A 21,008-nucleotide genomic window follows, 5' to 3' on the forward strand; every position below is an offset into this window, starting at 1 on the left:
TTGAATCTTAGTCTCTTTATCTATAATTGAGACAGTGATACATACTCTATAGTCATGTTGGAGGATTGAATGAGATAATGTGCACTAAATTTTATTTTATTTTGCTGGTTAGTGGTGCTAATCCCTATCACCTGAATTTACTGGGGCTTTTTTAAAAAATCTTTAATGTGGCCAATTTAAAAACAATGACATCTATAAAAACTATTATTTTGCACTATGAATAATTCTTTTACTAACGCATGATTGTGTAATATCCATTGGTCCTTTGGAAAATGGTTCACTAGGTTATATAGATCTTGCCAATGTTAACATGTTTTCTTATGTAATGTATAAAGATCACAGTTTTTTTTAATTTATAATTTTTTTTTTTACCTTAGAGAGAGAGAGAGAGAAAGCACAAGCTAGGGGAGAGGGGCAGAGGGAGAGAGAGAGAGATGGAGAGAGACAGACAGAGAGAGAGAGAGAGAGAGAGAGAGAGAGTATCCCAAGCAGGCTCCATACTCAGTGTGGAGCCCGGCACAGGGCTCAGTCCTGTGACCCTAGGATCATGACCTGAGCCGAAATCAATAAGATGCTCAACTGACTTAGCCACCCAAGTGCCCCAAGATCACAATTTTTATATCATCACTGATCATCAGAAAAGCCTTACATGTTAGGAAGCTCTCAAGTTTACAGAAGTGGATACAGGTTTTACAAAAATCAAATTTTTACTTGAAAGCTTAACTTTTATTATAAGCAGCAGACACTGTTTATTTGAAGTGACAACTGCACTTCACTGATTTTTGAGAAAATAGATTCCAAATACCCAAGTTATATCCAAATATCCAAGTCATTTATTATAGTTTGTCTTTTGGCTATTCTTTCAAGTTAATATGGAGTACAGTGAAATAAGTTAATAGTAGTGCTTACAACTCAGATAATAATTCACTTTTACTTGAGATAAAAATCTCTTTGAGATGCTACAAAAATGCTTTATCTATACTTTTCCTTTTGTCACACAGAATATCACAAAGCAGTGTACTCAAGGTCAGAGGGTTGGGAATAAAATTAATTTTTTTTTGGCTTTTTAAAAATTATAAGTATGTGGCAGTGAAGAATTCAGTGACTTCTGGTATAGTTTCGTCCCATTATTTTGAATCATTCTTGGTTGCAAGTAGTTTTACCCATCATTATTTTCATGATTAGATTTCAACACAGCAAGAAAGAGGCAAATAATATCTTAATGGTATTGTGATTTTTAATTTTTTTTCTCTTTGTAGTTTGCTGAGGAATTAAATAACTTAGTGATTTCCTATAGTCAGTATAACTCCATAAATACATGAAAAGTGATCAATATTTTTCAATTAATTTCACAAAGTCAAAAATTTAATAATATGGTAGCAGTAAAAATGTAGAGCAACTGAAACTTATGCCTTGGCTGTTGTTATAGCCAGTTTAGAAAACAATGTGGCATTACTAATATAATGTTGTGCATATACTAATTTTAATTCTTGGAGAAGTTCTGGATGTACAAGATAGTCATAGTAGCCAAGTTTGTATATAGCAAACAAACAGATAAAAAACAAAACAAACCTGGAAACAAAAATCTCAATTGCCCACAGACTAAGAAAATCCCCTTTGTGGTATATAAATATAATGAAATCTTATACAGCAGTAAAATGAATGAACTATAGTCATTAAATCTCATAAACACAATGAACAACAACTAAAAAACAAGTTATGGAATTCATAAGAATCACTTCATTTCTATCAAGTGCAAAACTAAATATGCAAAACGAAAATTAGGTTTTTAAAGGGATGCATATATTTTTGATTAATCTGTATAATGAAAACCAAGGGAATAATAGGAACAAACTTCAGTGTAGTGGTTATCTCTGGAGTGAGTGCTATGTATCTGTCCATGGAAGAGTAATTGTACAGTGCCATGGGTACCTTAAAGATCTGGGTAGGTACATTAACATTCATTTTACTGTTACTTTTAAACTTACAATATATTATGTATTTTTTAATTTAATAATCAATAGGAACAATGCCAAAAACCTTAAAAAGTCAATAGCAGAGAAATAACTAGAATTGCCTAATTACTTGCTAGTTATGGTAACCATCAATTCTGTGGATAATTTCATGTATCCCTATCATTTGCTTTGAGTAAAAATTAATTCAGAAATAATTAGATGTAGTGATATCAAAAAAGTATGAAAAGATTAACAGAGAATATTAATCTGTTGTATAGTGGCTATGTCTATTTGACAGGGTCAAATTTTTTTTTTTTAAGTTTATTTATTTATTTTGAGAGAGACAGAGATAGTGCAAGTGGGGGAGGGGCAGAGAGAGAGGGAGAGAGAGAGAAAATCCGAAGCAGGCTCCGTGCTGGCAGCACAGAGCCCAATGTGGGGCTCGAACTCAAGAAACCGTGAGATCATTACCTGAGCCGAATTCAAGAGTCAGACACAACCGTGATACACTCTTTGCCCCAAGGTCAAAATATTTTTGAGCAGAATTTGGCATCTTTAGAAATTTTTTCTGCAAGAAAATTTCTTGTGCTTTCTTCCTGGAATATTCTTTTTTTTTTTTTTTTTAAACTTTTTTTATCTTGTGTGGCAGTTTAAATCTCTCTCTGAGACATTGTCTTTTCCTGGCAAGCAAAATATGTCACCTATTTTTACACTCTTATAAGTATCCTATACTTGTTATTCATAACATGTATAAATTCTTCATATCACTTTTAACAACTTTCAATAACACATTTAGGGACTAATTAACCTATTAGTGCCTTCCCCCATTAGATAGTAAGGAACATATTGGCTAAGCAGACTGTCGTGAGACCTTATTGCCCAGAAGATATCTGGCTCACCCTATCCAGTGATGGCCGGTGTTATATGGTTGCATTGGAAGTTGCATGGGTGAAGTCCTGGTCATGTTAGGGCCTTACATGGCATGATAGGACCTTATCCTAAGCAGGTGGGTAACCATCTTTATAACCCAAGTGTGTCTCATGAGGAAATGGGGGAAACTTTTGAAGCCATGCTTACTGATGGCTGATGGCATCACGTGTTCCTTGCTATATTTTAGGTATATTGCAATAAAATTGAGTAAATGGCGTTAAGAAAAAAAAAGTAAGGAATCAGAAATACAACTGATGTTTGTCTTTTGTCATATTAAGAAAGGTCACTTCAAGGCACCTGGGTGGCTCAGTCTGAGCATCTGACTCTTGATTTTGGCTCAGGTCATGAACCCAGAGTTGTGGGATCAAGCCCTGTGTTGGGTTACATGCTGAATGTGGAGCCTGCTTAAGAGTCTTCTCTCTCTCCCTCTTCTCCTCTTCCCTACTTGTGTGCTCTCTCTCTTTCTCTAAAGAAAAGAAAAAAATATTTCTATTTCTAGTTTTGTAGGAGTTTATATTACACATGAATGTTTTATCACATGAAATGTTTAGATAATCATGATTTATTTTATCCCATTAATATGTTGAACAACATTCATGAAATAGTATTCCTGGCATAGTCTTAACTAGGCTATGCTTTATATCTAAAAATTATTACTGAATTCAGTTTATTAATATTTTGCTTAGGATTTTTGCATCTATATTCAGTGATACTGGCTTGTAATTTTCTTGTAATATCCTTGCCAGATGTTGATATTAAGGCTAGGTTGGCTTCATAATACTAGCTGGAAAGTATAGCTGTCTTTTGTATTTTCTGCAAGTATTTGGGTTTATTTATCTATTAGGAGTTTGTTAGAATTCATCATTAAGGCCATTTTGGCCAGGAGTTTCTTTGTGGAAGGAATCTTACTTCTTAGTTATATTCTTTAAAATATTTAGAACAATTCAAAGTTTCTTTCTTTATGTTATTAGTATGGTAATTTGTACTTTTACAGTGATTTATCTCATCTAAGGTTTCAAATTTGTTGGCATTGGATTATCCATACTATTATATATTTGTATATTATATATATATATTTAATATATTGCATTATTGCTAATTTTAATATGTAATGATGAGGATAATTTTCTACCATTTCCCGAAGAGTATAGGGCACAATTTAATCAACTAATCAATTAATGTGTCTGACCACCTATTTGTTTCTATTGCTTTTGGTGGTTTAGTATCTCCTGGTTAATTTCAAGAGGCTTAAATGTCATTGGGGACTATTTTGAATCCTTTGGCTAGTTTGAGATTTACAACATGAAGTAGAAAATTCAGGAGTTTCCCACCTTGGGCAAATATGATGAACTTGGGCCAGAAGAATACTAGGTCCATGGGGACTCACTTTGCATATTCCTGCCACAAAGCTGCTATATCTACCTTCACTTTTCCCTCCAGTCCACAGACCTCTCCTTTTTAGAATATAAGAACTTCATTTCATTTGCATTTTAGTATACAGGCTGGGTGGAGAAAAGCAAATTGCTTTATACCTGAATTCTCATCATTGCTGAGCTTTACTGTGCTTACTATTTATAGGAGTAAGTAGGGATAGAGTTTGAAGTGGTGTTCTAGGTCTGGAAGGAATGTTTGAGGTTCTGTAAAAATGATAGAAAGGGAAATGGATTTTGGCTTTTAATTTTATATTTGTAAGTTATGCTAGGCTATCTTCTTTGTGTATACATCAAATAAGCTTTACTACTAAGCTTTAACAAGCAGCTATGAGTGGTAAGACAAATTATATAAACTCTTTAATCTGCAATTTCCTTATCTTATCAATGGGGGATAATATTGTTTATTTCACATGGTTAATGTTAATGAGATATGTGCATATAATGTTTAGCAGAACAACCAGCACAAAAACTCAAATGTATGTTAGATGTTAATGTGATTATTTACTATTATTATTATTATTATCCCACATAATGTTTATCTTATATTTAAGTATGATTTTAATATTCTCATGTATATAATTACAGGTCATTTGGGCTTTTATCATCTCCACATTTTTTTTTCTTAAGGATAATACCATTCATTAGCATTCATTAGTTTTTGCTCTTAGGTTTTTAGTGACTTCTAAATAGAAATGTGTGGAACTAGAAAAATGAATGGGAATGGTTATTCAGCCATACATCTCCTGGGAACTTGGGTGTATAACATACTGTAGCACAAGAATAAAGAAAAATGGCTGCTTTCAGATGATCACAATTTACCAGTTGGAAACAAAAGTTTTTAAAAAAGCAGTTTTATAATTGGTGTGAAGAAAACACCAAAAAACAAGTGAATGGCTCTAAAGAGAAGGATATTGACCATTGACTTCAAATATTTACTAAGTTATGTACATCTAATTACAAAAGATGGTTCAATCACTTAATACAGTTATAATACGTATAATCAGGCTCTGAATGTGGAAAGTATTTTATGTATGTCCACTTTTAAGTGGACGTATGTAACACCACTACTGATGACTGGGTGAAAAAACAGAACTAAGGCAATGAAAAGGCATACATTATTAAAATGCCATATTATCTCACAACAATGCAATTTTGCTCTTAACAGTAAAGTAAAAGTTCATGGTACTCTTTTTTTTAAAGGAAGGGATGTCATAGCATCTGTCTGGCTTTTTTTAAGTTTACTTATTTATTGAGAGAGAGAGCGCGCGCACAGGAGAGAGAGAAAGTGTGGGGAGGGGCAGAAAGAGAATCCCAAGTAGGCTCTATACTGTTATCATGGAGCCCAATGCAGGGCTTGAACTCACAAACTGTGAAATCATGACCTGAACTGAAATCAAGAGTTGGACCCTTAACTGACTGAGCCACGCAGTTGCCACGTCAGTCATTTTTATACAATATGCAACACCATAATCTGTTGTGTTCCTTTGTTCAGAGAACCTACTGAAGGCACCGAAGAACTTCAACCCCAACAACCTGATGATTCTCACAATATAGCTATCCATGTTAAAAAAGCACGTGGTGGCCCTACTTTATATGAACCAAAAAAAATTGAAGAGAAGTTAGCGGAATTCCTGGATATTTTAAAGAAATTGTAAGTATTTTTAGTACTTCTTATTGAAAGATACTTTTGAATAGGTCCACTTTTTTTTTTTTAAGTTAGTTGTTTGCAGCTAAGTGTGTTTCAGTTGCAATCTACCACTAATGGTTGATTCAGGAGAGGTAGAAATACTGAAGACTGTTTCTAGATGAATGCAGTCCTCATCAATTCAGTCTTCATGGCATATCATGAATATATTGGTAATATATCCAGTTGTGGCACATCATTTTAATTTTAAGCTGCAAGCAAAATAGGTGTTAATTACTGATTGTATTAAATCAAAATTATGTTTAAGATTTCATCAGTTTATGTTTTGTCAGCTCTTCACAGAATTTAAACTGTCTTCTCCATGGCACAGCCATTATATAAACTTATCTCATATTCTTTTTAACTTCTTAGAACACTTTGCACCATGATTGGGGCACAAGTGCCTGAAGGAGAGGGAGAAGGAGAGAGGAGGGATTAAATCTGGGTGGAGGCTGGTTACCAGATATGGTATTGGATTTGTGAATGAAATTAAAGTTGAAATGAGACCGTGGGAAAATGTGATAATGGAATACTGATTGACAACACAAACAAAATGAAGAGGAGAGTGTCAAGACTAGAATTGTGCCTGAAAGAAAAAAACAGTAGCATAGAATGAGAAAATAAAAATCTGGCATTTATATTTGGAGGAATACACTAAGAATTCAATGCTATAAGCACTTTTCTTGAAAATTGTCATTGCAAATTTGAGAAAATATGGTCGGTCAGAGTTTCCAGGAAATTTGAGAATAGTCAAATTTCTGATGCTTTTACTTACAGCATCAACAATGAAATAAACACAGCAATTACTAGTCTCTTTATAAGAAAGTAGGTGTGAGGGAATTGTGGAGAAGGAAATCATAACCACCTGCCATACATGGGTATAATTAAACTGGTAAGCTGTAAAAATAGAAAATTTAATGAGAATGTGTTCAGTGAATATGTTAAAAATATGCTTTGGTAGAAAATCACTAAAGCACTCAAAGTTACTGGAGTTATAGCCACTTTCATTCCATTAAACCATAATGCTGGCAAAAATTGTATTGGATTAAATTTTTTTAAGTGTCTAGAAGCCTGTGAGTCACTCACCTATGATTTCAAATTGTACTGGGCTGGAGGATTTTCAATGGGGTAATCTCTGTCTTTCTGAAAATAACAAGGTAGCACTTTCAAGAAAACAAAGTTCTTATAAGCTGCAAGAGGAGCCTGAGCAGCTATGGTTCCCTGGCAAAGTGTTGAAATACTAAGGTAAATCTAGGTTGAAGTCAGGATGGAAACTACAAATGGATAAAAACCCTGTACCACCTTAGCAATAGGCTAAAGAGGTACTACGGTAGAAGGATATCCAAACACAAAGTAGAATAGACAAAGGATCTACTGCTGCATTCTTATGTGGACCTTCATGGAGTCCATTTAACAACCAATCTCCAAATACCCTGGACAATAGATGTTGGGATGGTGGCAATTTCCAGAATCTACCCCCTCGCTCACATGTGAGAGAATGGATGGGTAGGTAGAGGAGATCCTGAAATACATCAAGCTCCCACTTTCGGTGGCTCGGAATTGGCCAAGTATGACTCTTCAGAATGAAGGTAGCAGGTCTTGACTGCTGTCAATGGGTGGGGCTGTGTTACTCACTGAGACATAATGGCAGAGTAAATGAGAGGGGAACTCACTTTTATGTTTAATATTCACACAAAGCCTTAATTCCTATACATAAAATTCTGATTCTTCCTCATATCAACCTTTGAAGTGGACATGATCAGCTAGTAATAAAAGAGCATTGCATGTGCTAAATCCACAATCTATATTTGTTCTTCTATAGACATGCTTTTTTCTTCTTGTTTCATTGCTACACTAGTGTATTCATTTTCCATTACTGTGTAACAAATTAGCATAAATGTAATGACTTAAAACAACATCCATTTATTATCTTTCTGGACAAGGCTTAGCTGGGTCCTCTGCTCATGTCTCACAAGGCTTCAATCAAAATGTTTGTAGGGCTACACTCCTTTCTGGAGCATGAGATCTTCTTCCAAGCTTATGGGTGTTGTTGGAAGAATTCAATTCCTTGTGGTTGTAGGGCTGAGGTCTTTACTTTCTTCTTGACTCTCAGTTGAGGGCCCATTTCAGCTCTTACAGGTCCACAGATCTTTGCTGGATCACCCTCTCTCAGGCCTTCCCACAGCATGGAAGTTTAAATATTCAAAGCCAGCAAGGGAGAGTCTCTCTTTCTCCTATTGTGCTAAGATGAAGTTTTGTATAATCTAATCAGTGACCTGGATCTCCTATTACCTTTGTCATATTATATTGGTTAGAAATGAATCATTGGTTTTGTCCCCAAAACTCATGTATCAGGGATAGAGGGGGTGCTTAGGATATGTTAGCCATATTTAGTAACATCATAAGTCTCTGTGACTCAGTCAACATTTGCAGTGGGGTTATATGCTTTATGTAGTCACAAAAGTAGTTCAACTAAAATCTGTTTACTGATGGATAAGTTGTCATGTCTTTCTTTATCTGTAATTGAACCATGAGCAGATCAATGGGCTGCTTTAGTGATATGATTGAATACATTTTTAAGAGTAGCTACTTTATGCTTTCTAAAATTCTTCACTTTGTCATTCTGCCTGAAATTTGAACAAACAAATAAATTTTGAGTAACCTCCTTTTAAAGAAATGCAAATATGCATGGCAAGATTAAGAAGCTATTGATTATTGATAACTTGGTAAGATTTGGCTTAATCATATTGATTACATAACTTCTACTTTAATTCAGCAGTTTTGAGTAAACAATGCTAGATCAGAGGAAGGATAAATGATTTGAAACACTAAAATCATTGGAAAGGGCATGTCTGGGAGATGTCTCCAGAGAGGTTGGGTTTGAGTAACTAAAGGGTGCTATGTAATTGGAAAGTGTGTGTGGAGAACAGACTGAGAGAGAAAGATGAGAGAGAAAAAAGGGTTGGGGGACTTTATGTTAAATTTTTTATTTTAAGGCATATTGGATTGAATATACGCTTGTCATGTGTGTTAGGAGTTTGGATTGTAAGCAACGGAAACTGATTCTGGTTAATTTAAACAAACAAACAAACAAACAAACAAACAAACAGGGTAGGGGAGAGAGGGAAAGCCTATGGAAGAATATTGGGTAGCTCCCCAAATAGAAGAACTACTAGATGCTGGAAATGATATGAACTAGATAACCTCTGCATGTCTTCTCCAAATACAACACTGGACTCAATCAGCTACAAGTATTTTGAGAGTTTTTAGGCTCACACTTTAGTTTCAGGGATAAGGAACCAGATTTTTATAGTTTGTTTTTATACCCATCCCTTAGATAACTGCTGAGGGGGCAGTACACTTTTATTGATAGTTCTTACTGAGTTCACATTCAATTGGTAAGGGATAGCATTTCAAAAGAGAAAGTATTTCAGAAGGAGGAGGAAATGCATCATGAATAAATAACATCAAAAGTTATGAACTAAAACATGACTTGGAATTTTAATTTATAAATAAATTTGACTGATTTAATATTTTGCAGCCATTAATTAATGAATTCAACATATACTTTTGAACTTCTATGTATGTTTCTGGCAATGTTCTTGGTATTGGGACCGCAGTGGTGAACACACAATATCTTTACCCTCATGGAAGCTTATATTCTAATGTAAGAGAGAGAGAGATAATAAATACATAATGTATTATATCAGTTAGTGATAAATGCTAGGGAGAAAAGCTAATGCAGAATAGGGGGATAGGGCATGATGAAAATGATCAGAAAACTCTTCTCTGAAAGGTGACGTTGATCAGATAATTTCATGAAATGAGAGAGTGAGCCAATCGAATATCTTGGAGAAGTGCATTGCAGACAATGCGAGAGCCCAGGATGGCAACATGTTTTGTAAATTGAAAAAAATACATTAGCAACAAGACCAGTGCTGTGAAAATGCATGGTTGAGGGGAAAAGGTGGAAATGAGGCTTTGGATGTTACCAGGAACTGGATCATCACCTAGAGTCCTGTAGGTCATGGTAGATTTTTTATCTAGATGTGACTGGCAAAAAGGGAGTGATGCATTATGATTTAAATAGTAATAGGTCATGTGTGGAGAGCTGACTGTGGGTGCAGAAGATTTGGGGTAACCTCAGGAGGCTATGTGGAATTGCTCTCAGAGATGACAGTAGCCTGAATTCTACGTATAGAACTTGATTTTATTTAATTTTTTAAGACATGAGCAGTTTTCAATTGGTAGTCCTAGAAGCACATCAGATTCTTTGCTCAACTTGACCACTAACAGCTAATATCCTGGACAAATGATCTAACACTCTCACGTTTGTATTTGATTGCACTGCCTGTAACACCACCAGCTTTTAAAATGCAATTATGGATTGGTTTGGTAAAAATAATTGGTTTCTTTATAAATGACTAATTTCTGAAAAGAAAAGTGACATACATGTATATTTGTGGGGGTTGTGGAAAGGGTAAGAGAAGAGACAAACTTATAAATGAGCTGTGAAAAGCAGTTTAAGATCCTCTGAGAATACTTGGCCCAATTGTTTTTTTCTCCTACTTTCTCCAATTAAAGATGTTTCCTCTGAGAGAATGAGGCGTCTGAAGATCATTATGTTTCAGTGGAGCAGTGATGCAAAGCCCTTCTCAGGAATGACTCAGAGGAATTGCTCCCTGGAAGGACATGAGGATTTTTGCTTTTTAGATTCAGGCTGCTTGAAATCCAAATGCAATATGGTTTTTACACTGTTGTTTTCCAAAGAAATGGCATATAAGATGAGGAATTACAATCTCAAACTATATTTTAAGGCTGTATGCTGATGAGAGAAAAATAATGTGTGGGTTTAATTCTGTTAAAAATACAGAGTTTTGGGGCGCCTGGGTGGCGCAGTCGGTTAAGCGTCCGACTTCAGCCAGGTCACGATCTCGCGGTCTGTGAGTTCGAGCCCCGGTCAGGCTCTGGGCTGATGGCTCGGAGCCTGGAGCCTGTTTCCGATTCTGTGTCTCCCTCTCTCTCTGCCCCTCCCCCGTTCATGCTGTCTCTCTCTGTCCCAAAAATAAATTAAAAAAACAAAAACAAACAAACAAAAAAAAAACGTTGAAAAATACAGAGTTTTGATGAAAACTGACTGGGGAGAGGGGACTTACCTGTAGGAAAGAAAGTGTTTATTTCAAGCCAAAAGGGAACATAGGTTAATTAAAGAATGGTGTGGGGTGCCTAGGTGGCTCAGTCAGTTAAACGTCTGACTTCTGATTTTGGATCAGGTCCTGATCTCATAGTTCATGGGATCGAGCCCCGCATCCAGCTCTGTGCTGATGATGAGGAGCCTGCTTGGGATTTTCTCTCTTCCTCTCTCTCTGTGCCTCTTCCTCTCTCTTTCAGAATAAATAAACTTAAAAAAGATTTTAAAAAAGAAAAAATAAAGAATGGTCAGAATATTACAAGTAATTTCAATTTTTGACAGAAAACAGTGATCATGTATGATATGACAGGAACTAAATGAAGAGAGTTAATTTGTGTTTAGGAGATGAGTTAGCAAAAGATAGAAAGAAATTAAAGATTCCTTGGCAGTAGGTTGATATTATAGAAGAGTAAGGCACTGAATCTTGGTCTGTCTATAATAGTATGAGTCAAAGTGACATTTGGGATGCACATATTGTGAAATGCCTGGACTCTGGAGTCTCAGAGACCTGGGTTCTAAACTGGACTCCTCTAATAACTGGTTGTGTGATCTTGGGCGAACTTCTACCTCTTGATACACAATTTACTAATCTATAAAATGGGCACAATTAGATGAAGGAGTGAACTTGGGATGTGCATTGGGTGATGTCTGGAATTGTTGAATCACTATATTGCACACCTGAAACTAATACAACACTGTATGTTAACTATACTGGGGTTAAAATGAAATTAAATTAAAAAATCAAATGGGCACAATTATTAACCTTATAGGGTCATTGTTGTGAAACCTGAATAAAGTTAAAAATGTAAAGCTCCATGTATATTACTTAGTCTATAATACACGGTACATTGTACAATTCCATCTTCCCTTTGCCAAAGAATCTTGCATATCTTGATAGGTTTTTATACAAAAGAGTTTGCTATGTGCTTGCTACATTTGAAGTATAAAAGGATTCCTGTATCTCAGAATAAGTGTGTCCCTTTTTTTATTTCTTCAAGAAAGAATATGCAAATTTCTCTTATAGTTTATGAATAAATAACGTCTATTAATTATTTATGATATATTACATTAGTTTACAAAGTTGCCAGTAATATTTTCATACTAAAGTTTCATAAATGACTATTTCATCCCAAATTAACTAGGATTTTTAAAAATTTTATTTTTATACTGTTCTTTTGTTTGGAATAAGCAAACTGTATTTTACAATACACCATATTGTATTTCTATTACAATGCTTCTTGTGAAAATTATTTTTTTCACTGTGCAGATGCCTTAGTTAATTTGGGTTGCTGTAACAGAAATATCATAGACTGGGTGGCTTTAAACAACAAAAATTTATTTCTCACAATTCTGAAGGCTGGGAAGTCTAAGTCAAGGCAGATTGTATCTGGTGAGGGCCTTCTTGGTTCACAGATGGCTGTCTTGCAGTGTCCTCACATGAAGGAACGGGAGAGAACTCTTTGGGGTCTCTTTATAAGGGCACTAAATTTGGTATTCTGAGACTCAATTTCCATGTGTGGAGTTGTGGGGGTTCCCCATACCAACCAGCAGGGTGTTCGAGAATTCAACTCAATTCTAACACTACCTGGAGATAGCATCAGATTCCACAGATGAAGAGTTCACTACTACAAGACATCACCTCTCCTCCTACCCCTTACCCCCATGCTTGTGACAAGCCCAGGCTATAAATCAAAGGTTTCTATTTCCCCCTTTTTGTGTTTGATTAATTTGGTCAGTAGCTCACATAACTCAGAGAAACATTTTATTTCTTTGATCACTTGTTTATTATGGGTGGGGGATGGACTAAATGGGTGATGGGAATTAAGTGGGCACTTATGATTAGCATGGGGTTTATATGTAAGTGATGCATCACCAAATACTCCTCAGTATTACACTATATGTTAACTAACTAGAATTTAAATTAAACTTGAAACAAAACAAACAAACAAGAGGATATAACTCAGGAACAGTCAGATAAAAGAGATGCATAGGACAAGGTATGTGGGAAGGGGCATGAAGCTTCCATGCCGTCTCAGGGTGTGCCAAATCTCCCAAATCACCTCTTGTTTACCAGCTTGGAAGCTTTCCAAACCCTGTCCTTTTTGGTTTTTATGGAGGCTTCATTACAAAGTCACAATTGATTAAATCATTGGCCAGTGGTGATTGATTATGTCTTCAGGCCCCCTCCCCTCCCGGGAGCTGGGAAGGGTTGGGAGTGAGGGGGGATTGAAAGCTCCAACACTTCAATCACATGGTTGGTTCCTTTGGTAACCAGCCCATATGCTCAGGTGGGGTATAAAAGTTACTTCATTAACAAGACACCTTTGTCAATCTTAACACTAAGGAAATTCCAAGGGTTTGGGAGCTGTGAGCTCGGAACTGTGGAGAAAGATCAAATATGTGTGAGAAATATATATTTGGCCATTTGAATGATCAAATGAATGACTAAATATATATTTCTTATAAATCACAATATCACAGACACTAATCCTATTCGTGAGGACTCCATTCTTAATCACCTAATCATTTCCCAAAGGCTCCACATCTTTACACTATAATAATGAGGCTTAGGATTTTAGCATGCAAATTTTGAGAGGACACAAACATTAAGTCCATAATATGATGTATATTATTTCAACATAGATGTCAATGTTAAAGCTAAGACTTCTTGTCTTGGGTGGCTATTCATTTTTGCATTTCAAGTTAGAATATTTTTTTCATGGAAATATTTTACTAAATATTTGTTATAAATACTTATTAGATTTATAAGTGCAATAGAAAGCAAACATCGTGCACTGAGAGATCAGAATGGAATGACTCTAATGGGGATTTTTTATCATGTGTTGTATTATAATAAGACAATAGAATATGAAAAATATTTCTTATAACAACTGTTTAGTGAAATTACCACAAAAATGCAAGTTTTTGTTAAAAATTTTATGTATGCCCTTACAAAGGACATTAGTTGCCTTCCTACTGTAATTATTCTCACAGACACTGTCATCATGAAGTTACTTCTAACTTTATCAAACAAAGTATCTTAATTTCTTCTGTATAATAAAATTGTGCATTATATATGGCAGGATGCTTTTGTACTCTGGGAGTTGTTATCTAATGGCATGAAAAAACCATTCTGGAGAGACTTAGGAAATCAAGTCTAGACCCAAGTAATGCTATATCTAGAAACTCTTGGAAAGATTTGGCTGTTTCTAGTAGAGTGTAGGCCTGCATGGTCACTGTTGTTTAACTGTCAAATCCTGGGTCTAATTGCAGAGAGATAGTAAACTATTTGGTGGTCTTTAAATGCTTGGAATAGAATTCCTTATTTGTTTCTCTTTCTGTTTAATCTATTAAACATTTATTCTTGCAGAAAGTGGTTTAATTGGTTTCTTAATATTCAGGGTTGACATGATATGCTTGTGGCTTGTGCATGCCTTGATTTGGCTAAAGAGAGTGTGGTAAGTAATCTATAATGTGTTTGCAACATTCTTTTATGGTCCTCGGTGGGTTTGTAACTCTACTTTCTATCTCATGATCTCCGTGGAGTTTAGTTTCAAAATGAGCCACTACATTGGGCTTGCTGTACAGCAAGTTATTCCATCAGCATATGGGTCAATGCTCTTTCTTCTGCATTAGATCCTTGTCATCAAGCCAGACCTGAAAACTATATTGGCTAGAATTCTTCTTTGAAGCATTTATTCTCTATGTATTTAATAATAATTATTATGGCTAAAATTTTCAAATATCATTCTCACCCTTTGCTATTTGATATTACAAACATTTAATAATTTTACAGTTCCTATTTTTTTGCATTTATAATTCTTATTTGAAAGCAATAGAAACTGATTTTTCAGCTAAGAGCAATTATTAGATTTCTGGTTATTTAGAATAATTTCCTTGAAATGGAATAACTGGTAGGTAAAAGAAGACAGATAATATTAAAGGCACTTGATATTTTTAGCTACATTTATTTTTGGAAAGGGTAAACTAATTAATATTGTCCCTAGCAGTGAACATTAGCTTTAAAAAATTCAATTTCATGGAACAACAGTAAAAGATATTACATAATTATTTTTAATTTTCATTTCTTTGCTTCCTTCTTGAGCTAAATTTTTCTTTATTTATTGACTATTTGTATTCATTCACTTATTGACTATTTGTATTTATTTGTGTTGATGTGAGCTATATGATCATAGCCTTTATCCATGTTTTCTATTGTGCTTTAATTATGTATTGTTGATCTAAAAAGCTTTATATGTATTATGGCTATAATATGGAGATAGTACCATTTATGCAGTGGAGAATAAATCTTCACAAGAGGATTTTGCCCAAAATATATACGTTCCAATATATATTTCCAGGTCATGCTAGATTTTGACAAGTACCTAATGAAGAAGGAAAAAATATGTATATATTTTTGTACAGATATGTATAAATGTGTATATATAACATATACAGCACATTTTAGTAACCTCTTTACTGGGGCATAATTTACATATAATAAAATGCATATTTTAAAGTTTACTATTTGAAATGTCTTGACACATGTATACATTATGAAAGCATCACCACAATCAAGATCATGAACATATCCATCATTCCCAAGAATTTCCTTGTGTACTTCCCTATTTCTTTCTTCTTCCCACCCCCTTTCTTATATCTCACCCCCTGTCTCCAAGCAAACACTTAAACTGCTTTTGGTCACTATAGATGAGTTTACATTTTCTAGAATTGTGTATAAATGGAATTATACAGTATATACTATTTTTTAGTCTGGCTTTTTCACTTAGCACAGTTATTTGGAGATTCATCCATGTTGTGTTTTGTATCAATAATTCATTCTTCTTTTCCCCATGTATAGTAATGCACTATATTAACACACCACAGTTTATCTATCTATCCATCAATTTATGGACATTTGGATTGTTTCTGGTTTTAGGCTATTACACAAAGCTGTTATAAACATTCATATCCAAGTCTTAACATGGGTGTTTGCCTTCACTTCTTTTAAGGAAACACCTGGAAGTAGAACATCTTGATCATATGGCTAATGCATGTTGAACTTTTTAAGAAATTGCCAAACTGTTTTCCAAATTTCTTGCACCACTAGACATTCTCACCATTAGTTTATGAGAGTTCTAGTTCCTCTACATTCTTGCCAAATCTTGCCAAACCTTTCCTAGGTGCAGCATCAAAAGCATGATTCATAAAAGAAAACTGAGTAAGTTAAATTTCATAAAAATTAAGTATTTCTGCTTTTTGCGACACTCTGTTGAGAATGAAAATATAAGCCAGAGACTGGGAATGTATTTCCAAAGCATGTATCTAATAAAGGAATTTACATAAAATATAAAGAAACCTCAATATTTTTGCAATTGTTTTCCCATTTTCTTTTAAAGTGTGCAAAATATTTGCATAAATATTTCACCAAAGAATATATATTAAGCACAAGTATGTACATGAAAATACCAACATCATTATTCATTAGAGAAGTGCAAATTAAAATCATGATATATCACTACACATTTATTAGAATGGCTAAAATGTTAAAGAATGTCTTCTGTATAAATTTAAGTTGTATAGCCTAATGACTTGACTTACATGTGTTCTATAAGGATTACCACAATAAATTTAGCTAGCATCCATTATCTCAAATAGATTAAAAATGACTTTTTCTTTGTTTCAGGAAGTTTTAGGATCTGATATCTTAGCCACTTTCATATCATTGTATTTTCTAACCAAACATTATAAGTATATGTGAAAGCTATTTAACTAGGTTTATATATATGTTTATGACTGGCTGCCTTACTGAACTCTTATTAATTCCAATAGATTTTGAATTGAGTTTCTTTTAATTATTTGTGTCATGAAACTATCCAGGAATAATGATAATTTATCTTCTTTTAAAGAGATATATTTTGTTTTCATTTATCTTAATGCATTAAAAATAGCATTAAAATAGTATTAAATAAATAATTGTGTGAACAGTGACCACCTTTTTAGTGTATTTTGTTTTAATGGTATGCCTCAAATGTTTCACCATAATACTATGTGATATTGGCTCTTGGTTGAAGGGAAAAAAACAACTTTTAGAGTAAATCATTCCTGTCAAGAAGTATTGAGTTGAAAACCCAGCTTGCAACTTGCTAGATATGTGATCATAAATAATTTATCTAACCTATGTTTATTTTTAAGGAGGTGGTAAATATATCTAGTTCTCATGATTTTTAAGAAGCTTAAAGAGCTAGTGTATATGAAATGCATAAACGTATAATGTTTTGCACATAGTAGGTGAGATACACACACATGCACATGCACTCACACAAACACACTCATACACACGTCTTCATTCTTTTCCACTCTGCTCTTTGTGCCAGTGGGATGAACTTTATAAATTGTGTCAGCCACTCTTTCTGAATCTTTTCTGGTTGTATTTAGTACAATAGGAGACACTAGAAGGTGACAATGGATGGAAGCAGACTGAGTGAGGTCAGTTATTCCTTTGGATCTTTTCTTTCCAAATAGACTAGGTTGTCTGTTTCCTTCTACGGAATGCAGTAGAACTGCCCTTCTACAACTACAGCCCTTTCAAGATATCAAGGATCCCTCCTTTCCCTAGGGCCATCAGGCCTATTATAGTAACAACTTCCTGCTGTACCTGTCCTTGGTTCCAGCTACTTATCCTTCACTCTCCTGTAGATTTCCCTCAACCCTGTCTATATTTCTGTAAATAATCCCTTTATTAAAATCCTCTTAATAATTTCTTCTGAGTGTGTAATCTCCTTCCTTTTTGATGCAATGTGTATGTTGTTCTATGTAAACACATATAACATTTCCAAACTCCCCAGAGTGCTGTACCAGATCCTTACTATTTGGCCCCCTTGTCTTCTATATTGTGCTCTAAACCCCACCTATGCCAAATCACCTGTAGTTCTCTTACTGGGCTGCTGTTTCATGCGCTTGTGCTAATGCTCTTCCCCTTTTTTTGTACCTCTCTCTCCCCATTCACTTTTCAACTTTCTCTGTGAAGCCTTTTCTGATACACCAAGTAAAAGTCTACAATTATCTATTTGAGTCTCTATCGGTAGACATCTATATAAATTATTGTCTTAGTACCAGAATAGGTTTATTTGCATGGCCAAATGTTATACTTTCATTATTAAACTATAATTTCCCTAAAGGGTGGGGACTTGTCTCCTCATCATTGTTCATTCCATGTCTAGCGTGTAGTTTCTAGCATACAGTAGGTACTGAAGAAATGTTTACAGAATAAATTAACCCAGTTATTATTATTAGGAGTTAATTAATATAGTCTATGTTAGACTTGAAATGTTGTGGAAAAGGTTGTAAGCTACAGTGATTCAGAAGTTATGTTTCCTCACTGAGTGAGTGAGCTGTCCAGCCCAATTTGTTGGCCTCTCTGGCATGCAATATGACTGGGGTGGGGGTGGAGAATGTTTTATGCCACACTCATTTTATACATTTCTGTACTTCATTAAGAATGGAGTGAAAATAGGTCTTAAGTGTTTTCACTGCCCTCACATGCTTTTCTTTCTGAGTTGACATTTTGTTTTATAATACTAGGTGAATTTCCATGTGGCTTAAATAGACAGAGATTTACTCTTTTTCTTGATAGAATTGGGGCAGATGGTGGAAGTTTGAGGAAACTTTAATTATTCATTTTTTTAAAGAGTGGTAATCTTCTAATTTCTGGTAGTTATCTGATACCATGTTTTTTTTTTTCTCCAGAGGCCACCTAGAACATAGTAGGAAATTAATAAATATGCATTGACTATTGCACAAGTAAGGTCTCAACATTCTGTTTTTGTTTGTTTGTCTTGTTTTTACAGTGGAAAGTATACTCCAAATAATTATTAGGAGGAAGGGAAATATTTTGTCTTGTAACTCTAATTTTAAACATTCAAAGGTATAATTGGACTATTTTATTTTATTTTTTTTAATTTTTAAAAAATTTTTTTAACGTTTATTTATTTTTGAGACAGAGAGAGACAGAGCATGAACGGGGGAGGGTCAGAGAGAGAGAGGGAGACACAGAATCTGAAACAGGCTCCAGGCTCTGAGCTGTCAGCACAGAGCCTGACACGGGGCTTGAACTCACGAACCGCGAGATCATGACCTGAGCCGAAGTTGGATGCTTAACCGACTGAGCCACCCAGGCGCCCCTGGATTTTTTATTTTATAAAAGAGGAAATAATAGTGACCAAAACACAATATTCAATCTCATCAGTTACTAGGGAAATATAAATTATATTTATATAATGAAATACCAGTACATGCCCACCAGATAAAAAACATTAAAAAGTGGAAAAATACAGTATTTTGGCAAGAATGTGGCAGTATTATGTACTGATTTTGAGAGTACAAATATTGCACATATATGTACCAAGAGGCATTTATAAGATTATTCACAATAGCATTTTTCTTGGTAGAAATGTTGTAAACCTTCTAAGTGTCCAGTAACAGTAGAATGGATATAAATGGTAGCATAACCACATAATGGAACAAAATATTATAGTGACTGAATGGACATTCATTACCATTAATCTGATTTACAGAAAGCCAGTCTCCATATTGACTTTCACATGTCAGTGACCTTTATGTGTCAGGGTGGGTGGATGAGCTTTCTCTTGAGGAAACAACAATGATATTAATAACAAGAAAGACTTTTATTTTCTAAAACATAAATGAGACATGAGATAATCTACACAGTATATTTGAAACAATGTCTTTACTTTAAAGTTGAAATTAGCCAGTGGTTTATATTTGAAATTTGGTTTATCAAATATGGAGTTAGTATTCCTAATAAGTATGTCTCTTTGTTTACATTTCCTAGTATACACACAATAATCCCTGTAACCTATTCTAGTGTTTATGTTTGTAAATGTCATGCTTTTTATTTTAGCAACCTATGTTATGATTATAGCTCTCTATATAGCAAATAAATATTCTTTTGTAGAAAAAGTGCAATCTATACCACAGCCTAGGTGTTACATTGTAACTTTTCATGTAACTTTTCATCTTTTTTTCATTTAGAGAAATGTTAAGATTATATTTTCAAATCAATTCAAATTTTGACTCTATCAGTAAGTTATTAATTCACAAAATCAGATTAAAAATCAGGTCATGTTCTCCCTTTGTAGTCTTTATTGTCTTTATTATTAATCACTGAAGAACAAGAGTATTTGTTTTCTTGTGTATTTGTAATATGGGAAATATATTTTGCCTTAGTTTAAATAAGAAAATGTCAGGATGAAAACTATAATAAATAACATTGAGTATCTAATTTTAAATGATTACTCTCCTAGAAATATTTCTTAATAAAAAGATATTTCATATAAATTAGCTCTTCAATATAGATATTGGAAGTAACGTGTCTCCATAGAGGAGGTCCCATGGGGTGTGTGCTTTTAAGGTCATTTTCTGTGCTAAAGGCTAGGTATGGTCTCAAAGCTTCAGCTTGGACCACCTACACTCTCCTTCCCAAGTTAACCGCCATTTTTTACAGAGCACCAAGGTAATATAAGAGCAACGTGGTGACATGCTAGATTCTTCCAATGTTGTTGAAAAATGTAACAACTTATGGTGCTTGACAGAAAAATCTTTTTGATTGAATTGCTTTACTTATAATAAACAGTTGTGCTTCCATAAACACAGATTACTCAATTTTTGCTATTTTAAGTGATTTTGATACTTATAAGCTCTAAAAGGTAGATTTATCAACAGCTTTAAAGTATTTGCTTTTCTTTTCTCCTGCAATTACCTTTTTTGTATTCTCTTCACACTTGGGACTAGAA

The 21,008-nt window shown here is 34.3% G+C and overlaps 1 protein-coding gene across 5 annotated transcripts in view; it reads left to right on the forward strand.

Annotated features, from left to right (window-relative positions):
- Positions 1–21,008, forward strand: part of CNBD1 (cyclic nucleotide binding domain containing 1) — a 456,861-nt gene that overhangs the window by 48,213 nt on the left and 387,640 nt on the right. For all 5 annotated transcript variants that reach the window (XR_013553368.2, XM_078441451.2, XM_078441452.2 and 2 more), the window contains one exon: positions 5,811–5,969. Coding sequence is in view for 4 of the 5 variants with exons in the window: in XM_078441451.2 (XP_078297577.2) it covers positions 5,811–5,969 (159 nt within the window). In the remaining variant the exon portion in view is untranslated. The remainder of the gene's footprint in view (positions 1–5,810; positions 5,970–21,008) is intronic.

Source organism: Panthera onca, chromosome F2, assembly GCF_046562875.1.
Source record: "Panthera onca isolate mPanOnc1 chromosome F2, mPanOnc1 haplotype 2, whole genome shotgun sequence".
Lineage (NCBI taxonomy): Eukaryota > Metazoa > Chordata > Mammalia > Carnivora > Felidae > Panthera > Panthera onca.